General features: G+C 36.1%; 1 protein-coding gene across 9 annotated transcripts in view; it reads right to left on the reverse strand.

Moving 5' to 3' along the window:
• Window positions 1–22,280, reverse strand: part of LOC127964709 (diacylglycerol kinase beta-like) — a 111,368-nt gene that overhangs the window by 72,129 nt on the left and 16,959 nt on the right. For 6 of the 9 annotated variants that reach the window (XM_052565001.1, XM_052564997.1, XM_052565000.1 and 3 more), the window contains exon 2: window positions 1,612–1,975. In XM_052565001.1, the coding sequence (XP_052420961.1) occupies window positions 1,612–1,672 (61 nt within the window). In that variant the 5' untranslated portion in view covers window positions 1,673–1,975. Of the gene's footprint in view, window positions 1–1,611; window positions 1,976–2,108; window positions 2,213–21,362; window positions 21,516–22,280 lie in introns of those variants that run through there. The other 3 variants (XM_052564995.1, XM_052564996.1, XM_052565002.1) reach the window with 3 other exon arrangements.

A 22,280-nucleotide genomic window follows, 5' to 3' on the forward strand; every position in this document is an offset into this window, starting at 1 on the left:
ATTTCAGCTGTGATAACAATTGTCTATGGTGTACATAAATACTTACAAAATCAAATTAACTGATATTAGTAATGAAGATGCATTTTTATTAACGGTTCAATTCTCAAGAAATAACCATAAACACTCAAATCTTCTGTATTACACGCCTCACGTTTGTCAGATTTTGTTCCCTAGGAACACGCAAACATGATTATTTAAAGAATTCTGCAATTTAAACAAACTTAAGGCTGTCAAGCAATTTAACTTATAATTGAATTAATTACACACTGTCAAATTACCCAAATTTTGTGCACATCATTTTTGGCTCAGATATCACTTCCCACACAATCATTTAAAAAAGATATGTGGGGGGTAAAACAGTATTCTTGCTCATACGATATAGCTTAACTATATTATATAATATAAAAATATTTTAGACAAAATCCTTATATCGGTATTTTTTTATATCATATCTTGAATTTTAGGGTGACTTATAGGCTACATAACTGCAGTCAGTCATCATACAACCTTGTTTTTCGTAAGCGACTGCATATAATGTAAAATCTCATACAGGCCTGGGCCTAAAACATTTTATGTGTTATTTTTCCATAATCAATTGCACCACATTAACACATTCAATTGACAGATAAATAATATGAAGTTTTGAATAAAGTCCATTAAAACAACACCTAAAAGGATTATGTTCAGTATTTCAAGCTGATAGTTGGCATTTAAAAAAATTGATAATATACACAAGGATGCACCCACTGAGAAACCTGCTTTAGTTATAGGCGATTCTAATGTATGGAACGTGAAAATAGAGACATCAGCCACCATAGTCAAATGTTTACCAGGAGCCACATGGCCGGACATCAAATTCAAAAGTGATGCTAAATCCCTCAGACTCCAGATTTTAAATAGCTGCATCTTGGAAAACGTATTTATTCAGCTTCCAGATTATGTATAAATCTCAATTTCCAAAAATGAAATCCTTATGACTGGTTTTGTGGTCCAGGGTCAAATATGAGCTAGCACAGCCAATCCTATAACAAAATATGAGCCAGATTTTACTGATGCCCTTATAATAACTGCTACATTTTGAATATATCCTGCTTTAGCATCTGATTTCACTTCCCCCAATTAAATCGATACAAGCATTCTACATTCCCTCAAATCTGTCATAGCACAGTTCCCTTGCAAAATAAGTAAACTGTTAGCAAGACCTTCACTTTTTAATGTTATTGAAAATTTCATATGCCTGTTTAGCTTATAAAGTGGTCTGTATCAATAACTGCATTAAACGTTGCTAATCAATAACGACGCAGAGAGCGCTGGCAGCACATTGATGCATTACGTCAATATAGCCTACATTCCCAGCAGTGCTTCCTAAAAGTCCAGTGGGTCGACAGCAGAATGTGTATGCATCCTTCTACCTAATATATTAAGCAAAGCATCAGCTTAAACAGGGGATTTGAGTGGTACAGTTATAGAAAAGGAAAGGAAAAGGAAGGAGCAACTAAATGGATCGATAAAACCTCTCGTCCATTCTTATCCACCTAACAGCCCCAAAATCAACTCCAAACAGCCTGCGAGAGGTCAGAGGAGAGAGGCTTCTTGTGCTCAGATACTCACACTCGCTGTACTGCTGCAGCTGGGAGAATTCGGCTGGGCTCAGGCACACCCAGTCTCCCATCTCGCCGGTCAGAGTGCTCACAATGAGCCGGGGGAACCACACTGATCGTCCTCAGGTGAGGTATGAGAAGAAGGTATGATCTGGCATGATCATGTTGCCTTTTCTTAGTAACAGATGGTCAATTGGCGTCCCTGACGTGGAGTTGCAAAACAAAGGAGGGACACAAGGATGAGGGCTCTGTGAAGGTGAGGCGTGCCGGGCCACCGGTAGGGGCTGGGATTGGAGTTGCTCTGTGGTGGGGAGATGACCGGTGCACACGGAGGAGCAAGTAATGACCTTTCCACCGAGGCTGAAATTTTCAATCTGTAGAATCAGAGAGAAAAAGATAGCGTGAGAGAGATAGAGAGAAGAAATAAGAGTCAGTAAAGAGTAAAGAGCTACCACTGCTGAACATGATGTGGATCTGACAACCATTGTATTTTCTCACATCCTTTACCTTTTCAGACCTACTTCATCTCTAGCAATGAGCTGATGAGTTGAATCGGGTTTGTTAGATGAGGGAGACAGTGCTGGGAAGCTCCAGGACAGTTTTGAAAACCACTGCATAATACACACACAAATACTTGCATGTATGCACAGTTTTAAGGCAGGTTTAATCACCATATTTGTAACTTCATGACTTAAGTGACGACATAACTGTGAAAACTCTCTTTTTGTGTTAAAAACTACAGTCAGGATTAACTAAGACACACAGTTAAAGAATACAGATGAAAGGGCAAAGACAGTTACAGAGATGCAAAAATTTGTGAGAGGATATTAAATAAATCATATAAGGTGAATTACTAAGGTTTGTGGTAGTCAATTTACTGGTATTTGCACCATTATTTAGGCCCTAAAAATATGCCTTAAACCACTTTGCTGTTGCGTTCTAAGAACATTACACAGACCTGGTTACCACTGGCTGTGGTGAGACTTGTGCTGCTGTTAGTAGTATTAAAAGTATTAAATATTTATCACAATCTTATCTTATCACAATTATAGTGACCAAAATTATCACATTTATCAGTATTATCATGGTATTGTTAAAATGTGCTGGAAATGTTCACATCTCTGAGTGCTGTGCGCACATTAAAGGAGTTTTTACTTAAAGGGGTCATATGATGCGATTTTAATTTTTCCTTTCTCTTTGGAGTGTTATAAGCTCTTTGTGCATGAAGAAGATCTATAAAGTTGCAAAGACTAAATTCTCAAATATAAGGAGATATTCTTTATCAAAGTTAAGACTCTGCCACATCCCCATAAAATGGCTCATTCAAACATGCCCCCACGTCTATGTCACTAGGGAAGAGCAGGGGCGAAAGTACCATTTTTCAGAAAAACTTCATTTTAAAAGATAATGTTGTATAGTGATAGATAATGTTGGAGATATATTTCTGCTGTGGTCAGTAACTCAGAAGTGTGGTCTAACAATACCAGGTGGTATTTTGTAGAAATGTAGAAAAACGTCAGGATAATTTCACTTTGAACATAAGTTGCACATTGTTACTTTCGACCCCATCGGCTGGGACGAAAGTAACACACAGGTGGGTCAAAAGTAACACAACAATATAAGCTAGATTTATTTCTGTTACTCTTATTTTTCTTAAGTATACCTGATTGTGACCTTGTAAATAAATAACTGCAAACATATTTTGTCCTTTATCTTTGCAAAAAAAATATTAAATTACATTTTCATATTTTCATTTTAAATTTAAGTTTAAGTTTCATCAGATGTCTTAAAACCTGACTGTATTTTTTTATTGTAAATTTCAATGTATTTTTATATAATAATAAAAAAATTCTACAGAATGCACAATATAAAAAAGTAATTAACATTAGCATAATAAAAAAAACTCTAAACATAATGTAACAGTAGGCCTATTTAATATATCCAGTTGTTTTTATGCATGAATTAAAAATGTGCATTAAAACATCTGGAAACACTGCAAATTCACAGGTGGAGGTGTAAAGGCTAAGATATGGCCAAAACCTAAATATAAATGTGACATAGCAGCTGCCCAGAGAGTGATGTTCCTCTATGTCCAGAAACACCCTCTCAAACACATCTGGATAAAACCAGACCTCTGTCTTTCTGACCCTCACTAAGACATATTTTTTTGGTATAATATGACATTAACATTTGTAAGAAATGATGCAAGACACAGAAATTCACAATATAGCTTGCACTGGAACAAAATAAATACTTTTTGTGACTTTAGCGGGAGAACTGCTACTTTCGTCCTGACAGGAACTCCTGACATTTAAACTCGATTTAATTTTATATAAAAATTTTTTGAAAATGCAAACTTTAGGATGTGTTAAAGCACTAAATAACTTGTAGATTGATCATTACTTTGACACATGAAACAAGAAAAACAACACGACTAATAAAAAAAAATTACCGCTTCAATAATTAACTTTTTGTACTCGAAAACAGTTTTACGGACCTAACTTCGGGAAACGATGAGGAATTCACATTATATTTCTCAGCTCCGTCAAGGATTGCATGCCGAACATGCTGTTTCAGTAACCGCAGTTAGTGTTGAAGCAGCCATGTCAAGGAGATGCTGTCTGTATCTAGGCGAAAGCAAAATTACTTTATTTGGAATTCCAAAAGTATGCATTTAGGAATATTTAAGATTAAACAGCAATGCATTTTATGTACGAATTTCGACGAATCACGACAATCTGGTGATTCTGAATCAGCTACTGCAAGTATGTTTTGTTATTAGTTTAAGTATTTGCTATTGACTGCTCAAATGCAGAGTTTTGTGCGCCGTGTGTGTTTGTGAGTGTGCGCGAGCACAAGCGCGTGAGAGAGACGGTCACACAGTGGATTAAGCTGTCTTAACCGTCTGTGGCTTGTGTACTGCAAACACATACAAGCTTCATCACTGTGTATGTCACATGACTCTGTTCCCCTTTCGGGCTTGAACTGATGGTAAAACTATGGACATAATTAACATAATCTTTACATTTATTTTGAAAGATGAAGCTCGGGATTATGGAAAGGAGCGCTCAATTTCCGATGACTGCTTGTTGTGTTTGGCCAATCACAATGCACTAGGTCAGTTGGCTAATCAGAGCAGACTGCACTTGTCGGAAGAAGGGGCTTCGAAAACTAAGCGTTTGAGAGAGGCAGGGCATAGAGGACTCACAGTAATGTACAGTATTTGAAAAAGAATGTGTTTTTTGAACATTAAAGCATATCAACATATTCTGTTACACCAAATACACAAAATACTGATCTTAAAAAAAGCACCATATGACCCCATTTTACAATTTTGTGTTATAGTATTTATTTATCCTGAGTATTTATTTATTTATCCCTAGTATTTATATAATCCAAATTGTGGTAATCAAATACATTTTTAATGACATTTAAAATATGAAACATAATACTAACTGTGGAGAATTTTGACATGTTTTATCATCAAACTGGTCATTATGGATGTGAACAGACTGCATATGCCTTCTTTGTGCAGTCAATACATCAACCGCAGAACTTGTCACTCTTATTCACACTTTTATTGAATTGCATTCTCTTTATTATATTGTTATAACTTTATAGTATTGTCTATATCTCTTGCAATGTAATTAATTGAAATGCACAAAATGCTAATTTGGTATAATTATACTTATTTTTTATTATTTTTTTTTTACTGATGTTTTAAATTAGTTTTTATATTTTCCATTTTTATTTTTGCTAAAGTCCCTACAGCACGGCCACACATCACATTTTGAGGATCCCTGCTTTCAGTTTCAGAGGAAATCTAAAAATAACACCTGCAGTAATTCTCTGATTTGTTTCCATTCAAGAAATATTAGAACAAACACGTAAGACAAGGTTTACTTACTTTCAAAACAAAAGGGAACAACATTAAGCCTCCTGAACTGAGAAAAAGCAACCTCTGAGCAATACAATTTTACTCCAGGGAGACAGTTAAAAATAATAGTCTTTTTTGTTTGTTTTTGACAAGGACTACAAGTCATGCTGTATGCTGTCTTTGCCTTCATATGGACATTTAATTTGCTCCAGTAGACCCAGTTAAAACAGCATAGCAGTTCTCTTCTATATAGCTGTAAGTTCAAAGGGGCACTCAGCAAATGACATGGGCCTGGCCTGCTTCTGTGCTCACCATGCCGTACCAATCAATGTCTCTCTCTCTCTCTCTGTCTGCTGAATACTCTCGTTCTGTCTCTATTTCTCTCTCTTATTCTGTCTCTCCCTCTCTCTCTGTTCTCGGACACTTCCAATGAGTTTGAGCAGAAAGAAAAATCAACAGCAGTTTGCCAGCATATCCACAGGAAGGGAAGAAACTGACATTAAACCTCCGCGAAGAGCAGAGGCAAGAGAAACTGCCATGATGAAAAGAGGAAAAGACAGAGCAAAGGGACAAAAATCAATGAAGTTGATAGGGGTGCCATGAGTTACAGCATGCCAGGGGAGTAAGTTCATGCCCACTAAAAAAGCACAGAGAGATGTGAAATGTTTGTTGTACTGAGAAAAGGGTCTGAACACAAGGGAGGGTGAAGACAAGGAATATAAATGGGTCTACACAAATTATGTATATATACATAAAAAAAGGAAAATGAAAATGTTCTTGGCTGGACATTAAATTTCAGCCTCAAGACGTCATGCATCTCGATACCGTAGAGTTTGTTTGGACTCACAGAGTTTAGCATCGGTAGTAAAATATGCTGGGAGTGTTTGTATCTCTTTTAGTGTTTTTAGTTTTTTTTTTTTACATTTTTGGTGTTGGTCTTTTAATTCCTCTCATATGTTCTGAGAGAATACATTGCTCTTTTAATCGCTGCATGTGCAGAATGTATTTAGAAACTCTGCATGTGAGTAAATCAATCAATAAACATTAAAGACAGATAACAGTGTGTTAGCTGCAGTGGGGAAAAATGTCCTAAACATGCTGTACAGTCAGGTCCATAAATATTGGGACATCGACACAATTCTAATCTTTTTGGCTCTATACACCACCACAATGGATTTGAAATGAAACGAACAAGATGTTCTTTAACTGCAGACTTTCAGCTTTATTATTTACATCTAAATCAGGTGAACGGTGTAGGAATTACAACAGTTTGTATATGTGCATCCCACTTTTTAAAGGACCAAAAGTAATGGGACAGATTAACAATCATAAATCAAACTTTCATTTTTTAATACTTGGTTGCAAATCCTTTGCAGTCAATTACAGCCTGAAGTCTGGAGATCAATTAGACATCAGCGTACGCTGGGTTTCATCTAGAGATGTTCCGATACCCTTTTTCTCTTCCCGATACCGATTCCGATACCTGGGCTCAGGGTATCGGCCGATACCGAGTACTGATCCGATACCTGGGTGTATATCTGTATATACAGCTGTATATACTACTAGCCCTGTGTAAATTGCTAGAATTTTTTTATGGTGTGCTTCAGACAGATCCCTCAATAAAACATGAACAAATACATGGTGAACTACTGTATTTATTACAGTATTTTTATTATCTAACATGAATTTGACAGTATTATTTATTTTCTTATGCAAAAAAGAACTTCAAATGCAGCCAAAAATCTAACACCGCAAACTAAAAAAGGTATTTAAGTTTTACAATATAACTGTATAAAAAAACTGCAACAAATAAGTCTAGGAATATAAAAAAAGATCTATTAATCAGATAATCTCTAACAAGTAAAAAAAAAGTAAAAAACAAGCAACCATCTAGGCATAATTATTATTATTATAGAGATGTATTATTATTACTGTAGGCTACAACAGTAGCTTTATATATTGTCAATTTACTCATGTAAACCAAACATTTATTTTAATGGGCTGCCATGAAGATCTTTGAGTGTCTGTGTTTATGATATGACAGTATTCTCAAATGAAACGGTAAATTCTCATGAAGTGACGGTTTATGCGTTCGTGTCCTCATGACACACAGCAGAGACTACAAAACAGCGAGCTCTCGCGCATCTGTGCCAGTCACCCACAGAGATGTAGATTTTGCGGGAGTAATATTTAAATAGTATTTTGCAGTTTAATATTCACAGACACTAGTATATATTCGGCTACTGTCTGGAGCCCTGCGTTTTGACTTACACGGAAGCGACTGAACGCAGCTGCCGGTACTGAATATACTCGAGAGTCTGTAACTACCGGTACTACAGAGACATACTGCTAACCACTGATCTATAATATAGTAGCGGCTTCACTGTCTTTTGGCAGTTTAGAATGTGATGAGTGATCCAGTCATATATAGATAAGGGCTGCTAACGCGTTTTCATTTCTTCTTCGCTGCTCTAAACAGGGGTTGCTTGTGGCAACACAGCACAACTTCCTGTGTTTTCAATGCATTTTGAGCAGCGAAGAAGAACCGTGCAGCGGTTAGGCAAAGCTTGCGGTCATAACTAGGTCTTTTTTAAGAAAATGGTATCGGATCGGTATATGGGTTCATGTACTCGCCGATGCCGATGCCAGAATTTGTTGTGGTATCGGAGATATTTCCGATACTAGTATCGGAATCGGAACAACTCTAGTTTCATCCCTGGTGATGCTCTGCCAGGCCTCTACTGCAACTGTCTTCAGTTCCTGCTTGTTCTTGGGGCATTTTCCCTTCAGTTTTGTCTTCAGCAAGTGAAATGCATGCTCAATCGGATTCAGGTCAGGTGATTGACTTGGCCATTGCATAACATTCCACTTCTTTCCCTTAAAAATCTCTTTGGTTGCTTTCGCAGTATGCTTCGGGTCATTGTCCATCTGCACTGTGAAGCGCTGACCAATGATTTCTGAAGCATTTGGCTGAATATGAGCAGATAATATTGCCCGAAACACTTCAGAATTCATCCTTATGCTTTTGTCAGCAGCCACATCATCAATAAATACAAGAGAACCAGTTCCATTGGCAGCCATACATGCCCACGCCATGACACTACCACCACCATGCTTCACTGATGAGGTGGTATGCTTTGGATCATGAGCAGTTCCTTTCCTTCTCCATGCTCTTCTCTTTCCATCACTCTGGTACAAGTTGATCTTTGTCTCATCTGTCCATAGGATGTTGTTCCAGAACTGTGAAGGCTTATTTAGATGTTGTTTGGCAAACTCTAAAATGGCCTTCCTGTTTTAGAGACTCACCAATGGTTTACATCTTGTGGTGAACCCTCTGTATTCAGATGGTGAAGTCTTCTCTTGATTGTTGACTTTGACACACACATACACGTACCTCTTGGAGAGTGTTCTTGATCTGGCCAACTGTTGTGAAGGGTTTCTTCACCAGGGAAAGAATTCTTCGATCATCCACCACAGTTGTTTTCCATGGTCTTCCGGGTAGTTTGGTGTTTGGAAAGCAACCAAAGAGATTTTTAAGGGAAAGAAGTGGAATGTTATGCAATGGCCAAGTCAATCACCTGACCTGAATCCGATTGAGCATGCATTTCACTTGCTGAAGACAAAACTGAAGGGAAAATGCCCCAAGAACAAGCAGGAACTGAAGACAGTTGCAGTAGAGGCCTGGCAGAGCATCACCGGGGATGAAACCCAGCGTACGCTGATGTCTAATTGATCTCCAGACTTCAGGCTGTAATTGACTGCAAAGGATTTGCAACCAAGTATTAAAAAATGAAAGTTTGATTTATGATTGTTAATCTGTCCCATTACTTTTGGTCCCTTAAAAAGTGGGATGTACATATACAAACTGTTGTAATTCCTACGCTGTTCACCTGATTTGGATGTAAATACCCTCAAATTAAAGCTGAAAGTCTGCAGTTAAAGCACATCTTGTTCGTTTCATTTCAAATCCATTGTGGTGGTGTATAGAGCCAAAAAGATTAGAATTGTGTCGATGTCCCAATATTTATGGACCTGACTGTATATTAAGCATTTCATCTTAGAGTGTACAATTTAAAGTCACTTGCCATCCTGTCAGACGTGTGCTACCTAAAGCATTTAAGATGTCCTTTCCTCAGTGCACTACATCCTAGGGTTTATCCTTCTCTGTTAATGTTAGAAAGTCACACGGGTATTTCCATTTTGCAAAAATGCACATCCTGACAGTTCCATATTATTAATTTTTGTTCCCCCACTGTAACGACAACGAACTATTGTTGATCTGTACCGTTACACCCAAAATTGCATAGTTTTTCCTATTGCTGGTGAAGCATTGTCATTCAAAATATAACAATGTCAAATCAGAAAATCATTCAATCAGACAATCATCAAATTTGAAAACTAAGGCTGATTTGCTTAAAACAAATGATATGATTAATGATTAATAGTTAATATATAAATAATTCTATAATTTAACATTCAAATATAAACATTTTTTGATTGCAACTGACTAAATTTGAGATTAATTCAATAAATTCACTTATGTGGAAAATACTGTAGAAGGGCATGCAAACAAAGAAAAAGCCGATAAACAAAAAAATGGATGATAGAGAATGAAAGAGCAATATGGCAAATAGTGGTAGATAAATAAAGATAGAGATCTTAGTGTAGGTGCTGGTATAGCTGTTTTGAAACACACAGAGAAGCAGAGAATATCCTTGAGTGGAATCTTTCCTGTTATGTTAATGTCTCGAAATGAATCATCCGACCCAACTAAACTCTCTGATTTGACTTGTATTATGGACTTTTTCCATGAGAGAGCAGTGTGGTTATTATTCCCGATCTACACACAACATGCTGGTGTGTTGTTTAGCATTACCTCACATTAGAAATTTCAGAAAAGATGTTATGTCCAAATTTCACATATCTGCACATTAGCACTAGAACAGATACAAAATGATAGTACAATCCAACAATAGTAAATCATTTATTTTCAATTTCATATATGATTGGTTTACTGTATTAAAGACAGACACATACATTATGTGCCACTCCTAGATAAAAACACATCGGCCGGACTAAGGAAACAGGATCTTAATTGAAACACTGCTTTAAATTAGGTTTGATTACCGATGATTATCTATGTATAATTAAATGATCAATCCAATAATGAGGAATCATGCAAACTTGTCTGGTAGCATATGGAAATAACAGAAAGACAAATAAGTCAGTAATAACTTTTGAAAAAACTGACATTAAGGTGTACTATAAGCATAAACAGCTATTTTCAAGAATACGAGACTTCATTATTGATTTTCCCCCATAACTCATCCATATATGAAGAGCATCATTTCTGTTACCATCCTTGGCTTCAGAGGGAATTTGATTTTCTCTTGTGGAACATTTCACACAGAGATCCAAAAATAGACCTGAACTTTTCCTATGGGACTCGGCCCAACGTAATAACTTTGAATTACACACAATATTTTTGATGGCCAAAATTAGACTCTCCTTTCAGCTTGCCAAACATGATATATAGGATAAATAATACTACAGTAGGATAAATAATACAAACTGTACAAACCACTTGATAAATATGTACCAAATCATTAGCACAACATTGTAGCAGAAAAAGGTTGGATTTCATCCCTATTGATCTTGTGAGAAGGCTTGTGTTTCTGCTTTACACTTCAATTCGCAATTTAGCAAAAAAGTTATTCATGATCTGCAAGTCAGAATCAAGATACCCAGGTTTATATTTCTTATTTCACAAATCCCTAAATTCATAGTGAATTTAAAACATCCTGCTCAGAGGTAGAGGCTCAGATTTCTTCTACATTAAAGGGGTCATATGATGCGATTAAAATTTTTCCTTTCTCTTTCGAGTGTTACAAGCTCTTGGTGCATAAAAAAGATCTGTAAAGTTGAAAAGACTAAAGTTTAATTTCCAAAGAGATATTCTTTATCAAAGTTAAGACCCTGCCACGCCCCACTAAAACAGCTCGTTTTAACACGCTCCCACATCTCTACATTACTATGTGTGAAGATTAGCAAAACGCCGCCCAAATGTTCACGCAAAGAAAGAACTTTTCATTGTGAAAGTGAAACTGCTTTGTTTGGTCTTCCAAAAGAGAATTATATCCGCTTTGATATGCCTAGAGCTGATCCGTGCTGGCTGTGAGGAAATACATCAACTTTGAAGCGGAGTCCAGCCCGGGTCGTCACACGTGGTTGCCACAACCCCTGGCTATTCCTATAAGAAAGCCCCTTATAAAAGCGTTGTGTAGTGAATGTTTGTTTAAGCAGCCAGATATTATGTGTTTTTTTGAGGTTATAGTACAATAAAGAATGATCATGTTATTTACATATACCAGGTGACATGTAAATGCTAAAAAGCCATTTCTATTGCAGTTTTGCTAAATATTCTTCTTTCAAATTGCCTGAAAATCTACCTCATGCAAGCCCAATAACTTTTTTGCGATATATAGGATTTTTCACGTGTTTCCATTGGGTGTATTTTCAATTAGCAATTTCAATTTGCTCAATTTGAAGGATAATTGGATGCGGCTAATTAAAAGTACATTTTAAAAAGTTTAACACGAAAAATCCTTAATGTGGCTTAATGTTCTAAAAACAATCAGTGTTTTTTTTTTTTACATAGAATGTCAGCACTTTACACTGCAGGGCCATTTGTAAAAAAATTTTAGCATTCTCTTCCATAGTTTTTCTATGTAAACATGCACTAGAGAGATGTTTTTGATGTTTGCCCTCACATTTAGTTATTTTTTTGTCTAATGTATGACTGCTTTTTAAGATGATAAAGTGTTAAGTTTAAAGACGTTAAACAAATGTTTATCGAGAAATGCTCTTGACTTTGCAAAAAAAAAAAAAAAAGTTATGCAGTATTTATGTAAACTTGGTTAAGGACTTGGCTCTGTACATTGGCTGTTGATTGGATGGAAGTATCTTAAGACATGCTTGAGGTTGAAAATATTGGGGTTTAAAAAGACTTGAAAATTATGGAATACCTCACCAGACATTACTTGTCATTTCACTGGATGATCAAGTTATGACACATTGTCCTGCTGCTTTTGCAGCTTAAGCTCTTAGCAGTTACATATTGTAATCAGTCTTGGTTCTTTTTTTTAATTAATGCAATACAGAATTGTTATTCTTTTTTTTATCTAAAGAGTAATGCACCATGGAGTCTTAATAAAAGAAGGGGTTCATGTTACCATGCCTCAAACAGACAGGTTGAAAAATTAGCTTCATCGAGGTTGTAATTTCCTGCTGCTAGAACACTGTAAGAATCAAATATGTCTGCTCTGTCCTAAAGAAACGAAATGTGCTGTACTGAGAGATAAAATGATAAATGGAAGGTAAAGTCAAGGTGAACAGGTGAAAAAACCCCACAAATATACGAGAATACAGAGACTATAAACACATAACTGTCATCTAATGAGATGAAAGGTTTGTGGTAAAGGATTTAATTGTAGTATCACCAGACGATGGAAAATATTTTTGATCCTCCCACCATGCAAACTGCCTTTCTGTTTTCTCTATTCCTCTTTACAGTTAAAAAAGAAAAAAGGTTTCTTCCTGTGTGGGTTTCCCTCATCACTCATAGTATCTTTCTCTTGTGTCCTCCTCCTAACAATGCAAGCTATACATCCATGTTATTACTGTCAAGGGCAGAATTCTCTAATAAGCCAGTTAAGGAAATGTGTACAATAAAGGAAGGATTGAGAGACAAAGTTAATGGCTGTACTGTGCAAAAGCGTGTGTGTTAATGGGCTGCAGGAGCCACGTGCTCAACAGGATCAACAGGATGGGGCCTCCCCTCTGTGTGGAGAGGGATTCTGTTTGCTCATGCAGTTGCCTGGCAACCTGACATCATAAGTTTACAGCAAGGAGATGAATTGAAAGCGGTTATGGGTTTGTGTGTGTATCTGGAGGAGTCTGTGTGCATTGGTGCATTATGTCTGTATGTACCAGTCCACAAGACAGACATAACATAATATCAATCTCATGTACCCTTAGCATAAACATGGAAAGGCTACAGGAAGTGCATTGCACCCGTATTTCTGCAGGGAAACCAATGTATAACTCATCCATTTATGCCCACAAATCATATGAATGGACTTATTGGCAGCCAGGCTTAGTGCAACTCTAACAATCCAACAAAATCCCAAATGATGCTCAAATTATGGGTAATTCAATTCAATTCAAGTTTATTTGTATAGCGCTTTTTACAATAAAAATCATTACAAAGCAACTTTACAGAAAATTACGTTTGTACAATATTTAGTAGTAGCTTAAAAGTGGTGACTGTCAGTTTGTGCGCATATGACAGGATTTTTCAGAAAATTAATACAAGACGTAGTCAACCAGACGATGAACATTATTAACAACAATTATTATAATATAATAATTGTTGTTATGATGCAGTCACATTTGTAGCAATAATAGGTAATACACATCCAGTACACTTGATTTAGTTTGTGATGAAGATGAACAACTCACTGTAGATGTACACAATGGTTCAGACATTAAACTAAATTCTTAAGTGTAAATCAATGGTTTGGAGAGAAAAATTCAACTATCCATTTGAAAATTAAATTAATCGAGTGCAGCGTTAGTTCAGTCAGGCCACGGAGGCAAGGCTGTGAACAGTTAATGCGGTCAGCTATCAAATCACTCCAATCACCACCTCTCTCCTATTAGACACGGGACATATATATATATATATATATATATATATATATATATATATATATATATATATATATATGTGGCACTACTGCTCGGTAAGTATGCTGAATGGCTCGCAAACCCTCCCTCCCTCCCCATTATAAGCATGAGCACATTACTGCGCACCTTCTGGTTGTCGTCTTCTTTTTTTCAGATCACCAAGGCTTCCAAAATCTTAGCGGGCATGGACCTCACTGCTGAGAGACAACCATTTTCATAACCAGGCTACAGGATAGACGTCCCACTGCACCATCTACATGATTATCACTGTTTGCTTTAAAGACTTTATTAAAAGTCTTAATTGTTATGTATTTCTAAATTCATGGTTCCATGGGGTTAATGTTAAATCTCTTGTATGTTCAATTATTCTGGGAGCAAGAACCCCCATAAGGAACCATACCGTCAAAGATAAATTGTAAAAGTAAACTTGCCAAAGTGGTTCCTGTCTGAACTAAGGTTGTCAGAGCTGCTGTGCAGTGCACGACTGTCATGATATACAGTATATAGGAGTTTTTCTTCTTGCCCAGTAAGACTTGTGTTTCAGATTTTTACATGCCATGGCAACATTTTTTATCTAGCCATACTACAAAAATATGTTTGAATTTTAGCAACATATTTCATTCTTCAAGAAAAATGTATCCATTAGGCATTCACAATAGTGGATTTTTGCTAATATTTTTAAACTCATTTTGGCTGACAGCCATGCCCATAATAAATATACTTCCTTTTGTCTGGAAACAACATCAAGTTACTCCTGTGGAGCCTGTCCTCCAACAGAAAATGACCATTTAGGTCGTTTGTTCAAGCACCTTTTTACGACCTATATTTAAGTTTTAAAAGTTAAGCGGGCGTAAAAATAATGACAGTATCGCGTTGCGTTTGTCATCATGAAATGACGTATAACATCATTACCAATCAAATTGCACATTTATTTAAATGCAATGTGTGGACTTTCTACACAGATCTCACAGTAATTCATACATATTTTATTAGGTGGCTTATTCGTTCGAATGACCACACCTAACCCTACCCCTAAACCTAACCCTCACAGAAATCATGCTAAATTATGATTTATTGAGCATATACATTTTACGTGCACGTCCGTTCTCTGGGATCGAACCCATGATAGCATGATTACATATCAAGGTATAACACAATATTCTACCAACTGAACTACACGAAATGCAAATCAGAGTGCAAATAAAAGAGTGCAAAACATTAATCGTCCCCTTGGAATTATAAGGTTCTATCGGCGTTCTGAGTAGTTTTGAGATATTGAGCTTTAAAGTTTTTGTTTTCCATAGACTTCTGTAGATAGAACCTTTTTGTTTTTTCAATAAAACTCAATTTTGACAAAAATGTCAGATAGAACCTTAAAATTCCAAGGGGACGTAATATGAAAACTACCTTTTGCCAATAGGGGTGCAATTGTAGTATACGCTCTGATGGATCGTATTTCAGGGATTTGGACAAAACGACCTATACGAGCGTATTGGTTGGAGGACAGGTTGCACCTGTGCCAAGATTGTAAACTAATTATTTTTTATTTTTGGTTAGTTTTGAGCAAAAACTTAATTGTTAGAATTAAATAAACAATAATAAAGTTTGTTTTATAGAGAGAAAGCTTTGAAAATAACTATGAAAAAATCAATCACTGTTTTTTTTTTCTTCTAGACAGGACAAGATGCATGGTAATCTTAAATATTTTTTGTAAATTTCACTTTTTTTTGAGCTTCTTGTATTTAGGTTTTCATAATCCGTTTGAAAATATATATATTACACATGAATAAATCATAAACATGACCAATGAACACAAGACAGTAAAACACACCAGTTCCATCGAATGTTTACAATCTCATATTTAACCCTCACTGTTGAACCCTTTCCACCTGACTTACAAGGCAATGGAAGCTCACAAAACCACCTCAGCAGGAACGTGGACTACACTGGGACACAGAGCATGTTGTCCATCAAGATGCTTGCTCAATGAACACAGATCTTTCTCTGATTTATAATGCCTCCCAGTCCCATTAAACAGTACGAGCCTCATTATTCTCCCTCTCCCTCCTCTCTCTCCTGTCTTACAGTGAAGAAATGCATGTACCTTGTTCCATTTGCCTCTCTGTCTCCAACTGACACTCCATTATCCTCCAGCCCTGGAGTATTTATACCATTCCTTCACATCCCTTTCTCTGTAGCCATCTATATTAGATAATTTCTCTCTCTTCCTCCCCCACTTTCCTCCAAACTATACCAGCTCAGTCCATGATGCATCTTCTTTTCATGTAGAATTTATGTGACCATCCTGTTACATGTATCTCCTTATTTTACCCTCTCTCAGATCCATTATTTAAGGGTTTCTATAACACATTGATTCTTTCTCTATGTAATAAGTAAAAGAGTTTGCATCAGACTTGGGGAATATGTGAATGATTTGCACTGTGCTTTTGTGATGTGGGCGCAACATAACAGTTTCAGTGTGACATGAGTTGTGATGGACTCCTGCACTGCCCACGATGGAAAGGAACTTCACGGATCTAAAATTGGTTTACAGATAAACCAGAAATCTCAGCAATTTTCAGTTGAGCTTGTAACGGGGCTACAGTATGAGCAACTTTCTCCCATTTTCTGTCCTCCTCATATCATCACTTCCCACTCGGCCCCAAACAGAGTTTCCAATAACCTTATTAATCATATTGTCACTACTCAGTAAAGTACCATAGGAAATTATTAATGGTAATTAGCAATAAAAATCCACTTGAAATCACCGTCCTCAAGTCCTGTCACGACCTTCCTCCCACTGAACATGAAATGTTTTAACAACAATTAAACTGTGAGCTAATCATATATTCAGTCCCAAAAATATATTTCATGAAATTCTTTCTCATCAGCAGCCGAATCATCTGAATCAGACACCTGTGGAGTAAACATCACTGGATAATTTATAATTAGTTATTTAAGCGACTTTGTGTTTTAATTTATCACTGTCGTAAATAACTCCAAGTCATAAATACACAGTAACCATACGCAAAATACTCTCAAACAGTGTCCAAAAGCAATTGCATTCCACTGACAAATTTACATTTCACATTACTAGAATTTTAGTGAGATCTTATGTAGAAATGTATGCAATAGTTGAACTCAAAGCAAAGTACAGTTGCAATATTATGTGAAATTATCCAGATCTGCAACCCTCTCAGTCCACACTTGGCACTATAACTGTGACATGCTTTTCCATGAGGCCATTTCTAAACAACATTACAGTAAGAGATGTTATTATGGGGTACTACGTCTAAGAACATAGATGGACATCTAATAATTATAGAAACAACAACAGTTGTATTCCTTTTTTCATATACACAGTGGCAACTGGTTAAATCTGGTGTTAGCTAGCTAGTTCCACATGTCTAGCTGGCTAGTCAGCCAACTGTGTTTTGCTATGTAGTGAAGATCACGAGTCACTCATGATCAATGCGCCAGTGAGAAACTGTTTCACACAAATACACACACGCACATTTGTTTCACATCAGTAAAGACCTCCCTTTGAATTTGTGTTTAAACTAAACTGCTACTACGGATTAACCCAAACAAACCCTAACCTTAATTTTGGCATCCGGCAGGCTGGTATCCCTCTTAATACAGGAGTGATATGCTCATTTTTTCGAATACCTGTCAAAAGTTTAGTGGACGAGCTGTAGTCTGTCCAAACTTTTGTATTAAACACCATCGTACAGTGAGTTACAATAGTCTAATCTTCAGAAAATAAAAGCATTGATAACCTTTTCCTGGTCCTTCTGAGATAAAAAAGGCTACATTTTAGAGATTAGTCTAAATTGAAAAACATAAATTTTGACAACTTAATTTATTTGTTTAACAAATTTCAGTGCACCATCACAAACTATACCTATGTATTTTACTTGATATGTCTGTTAAGGGGATAGTATGCCCAAATAAATTTTGGATGTGTCAACAGACTCAGAAGGGCCAAATTAAACCAATTCAGTTTTTGATTAATTTAAACATAGCAAGTTAGCAGACATCCACACCTTAATCTTGCCAAAACATTCCACCAGTCTTTCTACAGCGATTGAGGCAGTTGACTTCAGATAGATACAACTGGGTGTCGTCTGCATAACAGTGAAATAACACACTATATTTAATCAAGATCTGACCTAACGGGAGCATATACAGTGAAAAAAAGACTGTTGCTAAAACACATCCTTGTGGGATACCGCAAGATAAAGGTACTGGGGTCAACATACATTCTCCCATCTGAACAGAGAAACTTCTATTTTGAAAACAAGACTTAATACAATTCAAGGCATTACCTTGAATACCTACACAAGTATCTAAACATGAGATCAGAATCTAATGCTGATTGAATTGAATGCCACTGTAAGATCTAAAAGCATGTCACTAGAGTCAGTTGCCATAAAAATATAATTAAAACTCTTAATAATTCAGTAAGGAAGGACTCAAGTTGATTAAAAACATGAAACTTGTGTCCAAAATCTTTGCTAAAAATAGTTGCACCACTCTTTTCAAGGTTTTATTTCTTCAATAAAGGTTGCACTATTCCAGAAAGTAAACTCTTATTAATTATTGATAATACAAATGGATCAATCGACTCAATAACTTGCTTTTGTAGCTTTGTTGGAACAATATCCTGAGGAGAGGATGTCAACTTAAGCTTGAGTACAATGTCTAAAAGCATAGATAAAGAAATAGGCTCAAAATCAGACAACACAGCATGAGTTACAGGTATTTCCGTAAGCATAAATAAACACTGTTGTATATTCTTTCGGATGTCTGATACATGCCCAACAAAAAAATCTAAAAGGCTTTCACACTAACCCATAGGCATATCTCCGGGCACCTCCAATCTAGGATTTAAGAATTAATCAATTGTTCAGATTGTTTGGATTTTGACGATTATTCTCAATAACATCTCAAAGTATCTAGACCTGCCCATTTTCAAAGATTGACTGTTAAAAATTTGCTTAAGGAGTATTTGACACAATATCTAAATCTAGGTACTACAGGTTTTTCAGGTATTACTATTAACACAAGTGCACAGAGCAAAGAATAAATAAATGCAACATTTAACATTGAACATTTAAAAAGGTTTCTGCTGATTTTTATTTCTGACTAGATACTAATCAACATTTGTTCACAAAGCTGACACTTCAAAGTTTACTGTTCAGGAATCAGAATTACTCAGACTGTTATGATAATAGAGACATATTAAAAAAAAAAAACATTATAAAATAATTTATTGCCTACAATTCAATCAGAAGATTTTGTATTCATCATCTGAGTATGCACTAGTCTCCCGAAACATGGTGTGGAAGAACACAACCAAATTAGCACACTAATTCTGAAAGGGATAAAGAGAGAGGGAGAGGTGCACTGCTGTCCAGCCCAGTCCATTGCAGTAATATCTCAGGCTTTTAGCGGGACAGCAGACAGGCTCACACAGAGAGCTGATATGCAGGAGAAAGAGACAGCAGCTGTGATGAATGAAGAACCTGTGGAAAGTGGCAGGCTGGGAATGGGAGGTCAGTGGGGGCACAGATGTACCAAAATCCCAAACTTTCATAAACATAAGAGAATTAAATGGTATGGCTGGGTCACAGTCCAGTCAGAGCCAACAGCAGCGCTACCATTTGCACCCGTCAACGATCATCAGGCAGTTTCGTTAACACATGTTCAGCTTCTTGTCACAGTTTGAAGTATGATAAGATATTGTGTAATATTTCTGTCTCAACTTCTCCAAAGATAGTCTCTGCGGTCTACCTTGCAGCCAACAGAAAGATCTCTGACAAAGTGGATGAGAGTGGCAGCTAAAGATGTCACATTATCAAACTGTAAGGAAGAGGCTGGAGGAGACCTGATAGACCCATTTCACTGACAGAAACAGGCCTATCTCATGACACCCTCAGTCAAAAGTAAGAAAAAAAAAAGAAAGAAACAAATTGCAACATAAGTATATTTATGCATGGTTGTGGAGGGTCAACTTAATAATATCTTAGCTTACTAAAACTTTTTTTTGTTGTTGTTGTTTTTCTGTTTCAAGCAGTGTATATTTATTTCACCCCCATACTAACAGATAACAATATTCACACTGTGTGTGTGAGAGAACCGGAGGTGTAAGCAGAGTTACAACACTGAGTCTTTTTTTTTGTTGTGTGTAGTGTGCTGAAGGGCAGTACAAAACAGAAAATGTATTATGAACCTATGATAATTTGCAATAAGTTTAATTAATAACATAAACATGCATTTTGCTTTAAAACAATCTGGTTTGTAATACTACACACTAATACTACACACTTAACAAACACACTATAATCAGTCTTGTGATGCCCTATATATCCATATTAACTGAGGGAATCAAAATGCTTCAATTCTCTCTACATTGTTATAATAAATTATTTTTAATTCATAATATACTTAAAGTGTACCCAGAACTATTTTAAGCACATCTTATCTAATTCATACACATCCGTTTCTGTGACCAGTGACTCAGTAAAAACAGTATTTATATGAATATGTCACAAAAAAACTTATGAAAGCTGGTGGTGAAAACCTGTTATTTAGAATTATGTATTTACTGCTATAATATATTGATAATTATTTTGGTATTTTCAGTTTTTATGTGCTTTTGTCAATTTCATTATTCATTTTTTATATATATTTATATTAAGCTTTAATTAATTTTTATTTCAGTTTCAGTAATTTTAGTACATCAACTTAAGTTCAAACTTACATTTTAGCTGGAAGGACAAGTCTTTCTTATGTTTATGTAATATTTAAATTTAATTTGAATATTTAAATACATAATTGAAAACGATTTTTATATTTTTAGTTTACAATAACAACAATGGACCAGTTGCATGGCCTAAAATATGCACTTTACCTAAAAGTCACATGCATTTTACCCTGTACATTTACCCTTAAAAAGAAAACGCTCATTTGAATATCTATGCACACCAGTAGAGTCCATTTTCATAATCTCATCTAGGGGTTCCACAAACCTATGGTGCAGCTTTGTTTTAAATGTCTGGCCTCAGAAGGAACAATGGAACAAATCAGAAAGAGAAGAAACAGCCAAACATCTCACACACACTAAAACATACCAGTTGAGCAGAAACGTCATCTGATTAATAGATGCACTGAGGGCATTTAGGTATGGATCTTCTTCTGGGTCTGTGTGGGTATTGCTGTCTGGGTAAAGATTAATTTTTTCCTATTGATTTCACAGAAGCAGAATCAGAGTAGCGTGTCCAGGCCTAAAGAGGAGACAGGAGCATTTAACCAGCATCTCTGAAGACAACATTGTGCTCACTTCCATGGCTGTTAGACCTATTTGATGCATTTACTTGACATGCCTTTTAGAGTTTTCTTTTCTGACGTCAAACAAAACTCGATGACTCTCTAAGTGCGAGCAACCACAAAGCGATCTTTATGATGTTCACGGCTGTAATTACATACAGCTGCATTTCTCACTTTTACATTAGTAAAGTGTGTGACTAAACTATGTCATTTAGCATAATATCCGTAATGGTTGAAACCAATGTAATGGATGGTGAAACAGCACAGGGAAAGAGCACTGCTGAAATTAAGCGATGCTAAATGGTCATGCTTAAAACAAACTCAAAACACAAATACCCCATTGTGCACAATAACTTCTTTGCAGCTGAATCATTCTAAACAGTTTCTATATGAAACACGTCACAAAAGTTCTTTAAAAAAATTTAAATAATGTATAAATACACATGCAGACATATTTTTTTTAAATGGTATCATGCAACATCCAATTACATATCTACAACAGGTTTGATGCCGTAAAGTATACAATTTAAAGAATAAATTTAGCCTTTTACCATTCCTTTAGTAACTCTCTGAGCTGAAAAAAAAAACATGAGCAATATTTTTCCCTCTCTCTCTCTCTCTCTCTTCGCTCTTCTCCTGGGGCCTACATGCTCAAAAAAATCCTGGGAGTATTTACAGAGGGGTTGGATGTCATGGCAACAGGAGGGTTTGGTTCAAAATTG

The sequence above is a fragment of the Carassius gibelio genome, chromosome B9 (genome assembly GCF_023724105.1).
Source record: "Carassius gibelio isolate Cgi1373 ecotype wild population from Czech Republic chromosome B9, carGib1.2-hapl.c, whole genome shotgun sequence".
NCBI lineage: Eukaryota > Metazoa > Chordata > Actinopteri > Cypriniformes > Cyprinidae > Carassius > Carassius gibelio.